The 7,233-nt window shown below is 55.9% G+C and overlaps 1 protein-coding gene across 1 annotated transcript; it reads left to right on the top strand.

Moving 5' to 3' along the window:
- The first annotated feature begins 629 nt into the window (after nt 1-629).
- Nucleotides 630-6,988, top strand: PIGT (phosphatidylinositol glycan anchor biosynthesis class T). The gene is made up of 11 exons (XM_085313967.1): nt 630-918; nt 2,195-2,322; nt 3,049-3,149; nt 3,312-3,398; nt 3,797-3,884; nt 3,962-4,059; nt 4,375-4,540; nt 4,831-5,031; nt 5,564-5,729; nt 5,876-5,959; nt 6,413-6,988. Exons 1-11 carry the CDS (start codon nt 665-667, stop codon nt 6,663-6,665), a joined length of 1,626 nt encoding a protein of 541 aa, XP_085170093.1. The 5' UTR covers nt 630-664; the 3' UTR covers nt 6,666-6,988.
- Nucleotides 6,989-7,233: the final 245 nt, after the last annotated feature.

The following is a 7,233-nucleotide window of genomic DNA, read 5'->3' as shown; positions in this document are numbered from 1 at the left end:
TGCAGTGACGCGGGCGGGGCAAAGCGACGGCAGCGGCGGGCGGGCCTGGGACCGTGACATCAGACGGGGCGGGTGGCACGAGGGGGCGGCCGGGCCAGGCTGGGCGCCGCGACGTCATGTCGGACAGGGCCGGTGACACGAGGGGGCGGCCGGGCCGGGCACCGCGACGTCACGTTGGACAGGGCGGGTGACACGAGGGGGCGGCCGGGCCGGGCTGGGCGCCGCGACGTCAGGTTGGACAGGGCGGGTGACATGGGGGGCGGCCGGGCCGGGCTGGGCGCCGCGACGTCACGTTGGACAGGGCGGGTGACACGAGGGGGCGGCCAGGCCGGGCACCGCGACGTCACGTTGGACAGGGCGGGTGACACGGGGGGCGGCCGGGCCAGGCTGGGCGCCGCGACGTCATGTCGGACAGGGCCGGTGACACGAGGGGGCGGCCGGGCCGGGCTGGGCGCCGCGACATCACGTCGGACAGGGCGGGTGACACGAGGGGGCGGCCGGGCCGGGCTGGGCGCCGCGACGTCACGTTGGACAGGGCCGGTGACACGAGGGGGCGGCTGGGCCGGGCTGGGCACCGCGACGTCACGTTGGACAGGGCGGGTGACACGAGGGGCGGCCGGGCTGGGCTGGGCGCCGCGACATCACGTCGGACAGGGCGGGTGACATGGGGGGCGGCCGGGCTGGGCGCCCCGACGTCACGTCAGACAGGGCGGGTGACGCCCCGGCTGACACCGCCCCAGTCTCTCACTACAGGCTCTTCCCCAAGGCGCTGGGGCAGCTGCTGTCGGCGCAGGGCGTGCGGGAGCTGCACCTCGCCCTCACCCAGGGCTTCTGGCGGACACGGGCCTGGGGGCAGCCGCCGCTGCAGGCGCCCGCCGGCGCCGAGCTCTGGGTCTGGTTCCAGGACACTGTCGCCGAGTACGTACCCATCAGGACCAGGCGCCGCCTCAGCGGCCTCTGGGCTTCAGAGCCCTGCCAGGCCCGCAGCAGCTCCGCCGTGAGCGAGCTGCGGGCGCGACCTGAAGCAGCACCTGTGATGGCAGCCGGGAGCCGCTCCGATAGCGGAGCACTTCATGCTGCGGGGGCGAGCAGAGCGGGTGCCCGCTGGGATCTGGCGCGTGCCCAAGCTCTCCAGGAGCCGAGGCCTTTCCCACAAAAGGCAGCTGCGCTGTCTGTTGGGGCGCTGCTTGATTTGCAAAGACTTCGAAAATATGAAAGTCCATAACACCCAAAATGCTGCTTCTCTAAGGAGAAGCAGAGTGTACTGCTGCTCGACGGGAGGGGGCAGGACGTGGTGCTGCGAGATAAAGCCTCGCTCGCTAAGGARCAAAGTAATTCCCTCCCGGGCTCTGTGATGACAAACCTCTTGCTGTGGTTTTACTATGAGGTTATAAACTGGACTCTCATCCCTGACTCGCTTCCTCAGACTCCCTCCAATACCTGTCACCATCTGCCCTAGCCCATTCCCCGTGGTTCAACTGCAGTAGCTCTGTTTGCAGAGCTCTCCCCTTCCTGCAAACAGCCCACTTCAGGCCAGTTTGGTCAGCGTTAGGAGCTGCACCGAAGCGTTGCTGTTGCTTTGTCTCCACAGACGCCACCCCGTTTGCTTTGCATCACCTCCCGCATGCTCCCTGCTTCCCAAGCCGGTCTCCTTACACACCGGTTGCATCCACCTCCAAACCCCCACCTGCAGGGCCCCTGCTAGTCCCTGCAGTCCAGGACTGCCCCAGCACTAAGTGCAGCAACACCAAAGCTTGAAGCTGAGACTGTCGCAGCAGAGAAAGGCCCAGCTCGCGCACCAGCGGGGCCACATCCCCTGCCCGCGCAGTGAGCTAGGGCGCCGCAGGCGGCTGGCTGCCGCGATCTGCCGTTCGCCGCCGCCAGGCCTGCACGTGCAGAGGCTTGCACTCGAAGCCGTGCCGTGCGAAGGGGCTTACCCTGCCTTGCAGCMTCATCCCGTGATCCTGCCTGTCGCATGAGAGGTGACGGCATCTCCCAGGCCCCTAGATCTCCTGCATTAGAATAAAACACCAAGAGAGCTGCAAAGCGAGTAACCAACAAGCTCTGCTACAGCAGCAGTAAGCTCCTTGTGGCCCCTGAATCCCGGTGTGGTCACCCCAGTATTTATTGATTGTTACTGACTTGAGACCTGTTATTCAGTGCTGAGTAATCTGCAGTGTCTTTTGTTACACAGTGTTGACAAAGCCTGGAAAGAACTGAGTAACATCCTCTCAGGGATATTCTGTGCTTCTCTGAACTTCATTGACTCCACCAACACCGTCACTCCGACAGCGTCCTTCAAACCCCTGGGCTTGGCCAATGGTGAGACAGACCGGCGTTTGTGCGCTCTGACTCGTCTGTAGCTTTAGCTCTGCTCCTTGCCACTGCACAGAGCTTGGGTGCGGGTCTGGCAAGGACTCTTGGTCTGTCTGTGTTTTATCCTGAGTTCACCTGTCACTGTGATGAGATGTCCCTGGAAGGGGAAACCTGTCCCCAGAACAAATACTACTGGGGCTGCTGGCTCCCACGGAGGGGCAGGAGAGCAAGTGTGCCCGTTCTGTGCTGTCTGTCAGCTACTGTTGCTCTCAGGAGGGTCTCTTAATGCTAGCTGCAGTAATAGGTATCAGGCCGTGGACGTATGTACAACAGGAGCTGACTGAACTCCAATGTTAACTTCCTTTTGGAAGCRTTTCCTCTCTCTGCTAACAAGGCTTAGGTTTGACCAGAGGAAACCCATAAACAGTATGTGGCAGATACTCCCTGGCTCTCAACTCTCTCTTTGAAAAAGTGTTTTACAAAGTAGCTGGTGAAGACTGGAGGATTTAAGGCTYACAAACAAACAAACAAAAACYTGTTGGGAGATAYCATTACCTGTTTGCTCCAAACCTCTCTGAAGAGAGGGAGGATCTTTTCTTCACTGAACTCATTGTATTTCTGGTATGTTCGGAGAKTGGTGTGCTCTGGGCTACACTGGAGGATGGGGCAGTTCTGCTTCAGCTCTCATGCCATAGCAGTACCAGCCCGTTAACCCTCCGCCTCCCTGCCCAGGGACAGATCACCATCTCCTGCGATATGCTGTCCTGCCCCGGGAGATCGTCTGTACAGAAAACCTTACACCGTGGAAGAAGCTGCTACCATGTGGGTCAAAGGTAGGGGCAAGTCCTGCTGCCTTGTTGGGCTGCTCTGCACAGAGCTGGGTTTCTGACAGCAATCCACTAACGTTTACTAGGAGACTGCAGTAGGGTCTTGCCCTTTCTCAGCAGGGACAGAAAACGGACTGTGGATTGAACTTTTTCATTTTCTTTCTGCAGGCTGGTCTTGCTGTGCTGCTCAAGGCTGAGCGTTTATTCCACAGCAGCTACCACTCGCAGGCAGTGCATATCCGCCCCATCTGCAGGGTAAGCGTGAGCGTCAGCTGGCTGCCTCCTCTGCCTGTTCCTCACTCCAGGAGCTGGGAAGAGAGGTGGTGTCAGTCAGCCTAGCGGAGTTCTTGATGCTTTAAGAATGGAATAGAGGCTGAATATTAGGAAGTTTTTCCCAGTGCTGAGTCATTGACAGGTGTAATACACCCCAAGAGGAAACCAGAAGCCTTGTTGCTGTGACAGCAAGATGACATGCTGGATTGCCCAGCTCCCCAGCAGTGGGTTCGGTTTGTCCAAAAGAAGTGTTGTCCTGSTTCTCTAGTCTTACTTGGGCCCCGATGGGATTTGTGCAATCCAGGTGTAACTCTAGCTCCCTTCTGGTGCCTTGCTGCTCTGGTAGTGTGATCAGAGCAGCCCCTTGTTCTCTTCTCCAGGATGCTTCCTGTCTGGCTGTTTCCTGGGAGCTCAGGCAGACTCTTACTGTGGTCTTTGAGACCTTTTCCAGCAGCCAAGGGAAAAAAGGTAAGCTCACAGCACCGTGGTCCTTGCGTGCACATAGCCTGCTTTACTCAGCCTGACGCTGACTTTGCCTCCTGCAGACTGGTCCCTCTTTAAGATGTTTTCTCGCACACTCACTGAGGCATGTCCTCTGGCATCGCAGAGCAAGATCTACGTTGACGTCTCTGCTAAGGACAAGGTAACGCTTGTGAATGAGAGAATATACTCTCCTCTCTCTGTTCAGCTGCTTCTATGTGACTCTGGAGCAGTCTTACCTCCGCCCAGACCGGTCCCCCTGGGAGACCTCCCCRGGCTAATGAAGGAACGTGGCTGCAGTTACTGTCTTCCTCTGAGCAGGGCTGTCAGAAGTGRCCAGGATTAGTGCAGAGTATTAGCAAGAGTGCAGAGAAGGCCGCTAGGTGGCAAAGCTCAGGGCTAGCCGCTTCAAGATGGACACTGCCCCGTTCTTACTACAAGGGGGATTTTTCCTTCCATGGTCCACTTGCTTTCTCAGGAAAAGGAGTTGTTGGAAGTGACCCCTTCTCCAGCATCTATACATGAAGCAATAGTCCAGGGAGAAAAGAGAACCTATGCAGTCTATGACCTGCTGAGTCCCTCACTCTTCAATACATCTCGCAGCCTCAATGTGCAGCTGAAGTGGAAACGGCCCCAGGACAGCTGTGAGTGACTGGAACTTTATTCCACTTGCATCTTCATCGAGGGCTCCAGGCCCCAGCCTCTGCAGGGGATAGTTGGGTTGCTTGGGCCTTGGGAAAGAAGACAGTTCTTGCTGGGGAGAGGGACTGTAACAAGAGGCATCAGGCTGTCCTGCCTTTTCCTCTTTCATCTTAAGTAGTGTGGTAGGGTCTCTGCCCAGAGGAAATGCTGCTCTTTTAGCATTAGACTGATGGCTGGCAGGGCTACAGGCTGGCATCAGCTCCTGACTCCTGTTTGCTTTTCCCTTTTGCAGTTGAACTGCCAACACCTGTACTGCATGCACAGCGCTACGTGAGTGGATACGGGCTGCAGACTGGTGAAATCAGCACTCTCATCTACAACACTCACCCGTACAGGGCTTTCCCCGTGATCCTGCTGGAAACTGTGCCRTGGTATCTGCGGCTCTACGTACACACTCTGACCATCATCACTAAGGGGAAGGAGAACAAGCCAAGTAAGTAGACCCTCCTGGGAACACATGCCATCTGATTCCCTTGGCACAAGCAGCGCATTCCAGAGATGGTTAAGTCCCTCCCTTGGGCCGCGGTGATGACTGGAAAACTGAACATGGGAGTAGAGCTAGTATAAGGAAAACAACCTTCCGTTCGGCACTCACAACTGCTGAGACCTCTAAGAGAGTCTACTTTATAAGGGCCAAACAGACAAACAGTGTTTCACAATCCAACAAGGCTCTAAAACAAAGTGAGCTGACTTCTTTAGTAAAGGAACCTTGATTTAACAGTGATGACTTAATCTGGTTTTGGATTTGTACCTCTTGTCATGAACACTTGACTTTCACATGTCATCAGTTACTAAGACCTAGCTATTAACTTTACTCACCCTTTTTGCTACCTGTACATCTTTACTCACCCAGAAAACTTCTCCCAGGACAGTGGAAACAAGATTACTCACCCAGGGGGAGCTCTCCAGGCAATCTGAGACTGGGCAAGGTCCCCTCACTGTCACTGATGTGTCTTTGGGATTAGGTTATATCCATTACCAGCCAGCTCAGGACCGGAGACGGCCTCACCTGTTGGAAATGCTGATCCAGCTTCCAGCCAACTCTGTCACCAAGATCACAATTCAGTTTGAGCGAGCCTTACTAAAGTGGACAGAGTACACACCTGACCCTAATCACGGCTTTTATGTGAGGTAAAGATGCACTTCAGCATGAGCCAGGGTTGTTGGCTCCCTCTGGGCCTTGCACAGGACTTGCTGCCCAGGGCTCTGGGAACGGGAATTTTTCACTGTTTCTTTGCTGACAGGACTGACACTAATAACAACCTTTGCCTCCTTAGCCCATCTGTACTGAGTGCTCTGGTGCCCAGTGTCATTGCAACGAAGGAGGTGGATATGGAGGAGAGTCCTCTCTTCACCTCGCTGTGAGTGTGCCTTTCTTCTGGGGAGAGGGGTACTACTGCAGTGCCCATGGGCTGGCTGCAGYTACCATCCTGTTTGGGCTTTGCCTGCCTACAGAGGCACTTGAATCACTGGGGAATTACTGGAGGATGTTYTCAGCATGCCAGGAAAGGGCAGCACAAGGGCCCTCACAAGGGGAGCTGCCAAGAGAGAGCTGCTAGTTTAACTCCCTGCACCCTCTGCCCTTGGGCTGGGATAGCTATGTGCCTGAACTGCATTCCTCCTGCAGGTGCTCTTCTTTCCCAGCACTGGGCAAAGTACCCACTCTCCTGTGGATCTCCTGAGAGATTCAGAGGTCCTGGACTGAGCCTGACCTCTAAGGGGGTATAAGCACCTCCAGAGGTTCATGTGGCTCCAGGGTAGTTAGCAGTATGCAGTGGTCTTGTGTGGGCTGACGCTCCCCTTCCTGCCTCCAGGTTTCCATCGTCTGATGGCTCCAGTTATTTTGTGCGCCTCTACACGGAGCCGCTGCTGGTGAACTTGCCGACACCAGACTTCAGCATGCCCTATAACGTCATCTGCCTGACCTGCACCGTGGTGGCAGTGTGCTATGGCTCCTTCTACAATTTGCTGACCAGGACATTTCACGTGGAAGAACCAAACAGGGGAGGGCTTGCCAAGCGGCTGGCCAACATCATCCGCAAATTCAGGGGTGTGCCGCCCCTCTGAGAGAAACCAGGGCAGCCAGCACTGAGCRCAGCGCTCAGTAAGAGCCTGAGGGCTTGGAGGGGAGGCCAAGGGAGCAGAAAGTTGCTACCTCTCATCTTTGCTGGAAGAAAGCTGCTCCATTTTGCTGCCCGAATCTCTTTTCTTGAGTCTCTACAAGCTGAGAGATCACTTCCAGTTGAGAGGCTGCTAGGGAAATTGTTCCAAGTGCATTGATTACCGAACTGAACGTCTATGAGATTAGGAAAGGTGCAAGTCTTCTGTYTGGGAAGGGGGTAATTTATGTGATGGGAATAATGTTAAAAATAAACTTGAGCTGTTTTGTACATCTGCGCTGCTCCTTGTTGGTTTTACTTTCTTGACTGCGCAGACCCAGCTTCTGCCATTGCAGTCACTTTCCACACACTAGCTGAGGACTGATGGTCAGAGCTAAATTGTCCTTTCGGTGCTGGAGGTATTTGCATTCTTGGCGTGTCTGTTAACCAGGCTCTAGGCATAATCACTTACAGTTTCTGAGAATATCCAGGCAGAGCTGGCCCTGTAAGACCTGGTAAGCCACTAAGTCTGTACA

The sequence above is a fragment of the Rhea americana genome, unplaced genomic scaffold (genome assembly GCF_003343005.1).
Source record: "Rhea americana isolate MKP2758 unplaced genomic scaffold, rheAme1 scaffold_4, whole genome shotgun sequence".
Taxonomy (NCBI): Eukaryota; Metazoa; Chordata; class Aves; order Rheiformes; family Rheidae; genus Rhea; species Rhea americana.
This window is presented reverse-complemented; position numbering and strand designations above follow the sequence as displayed.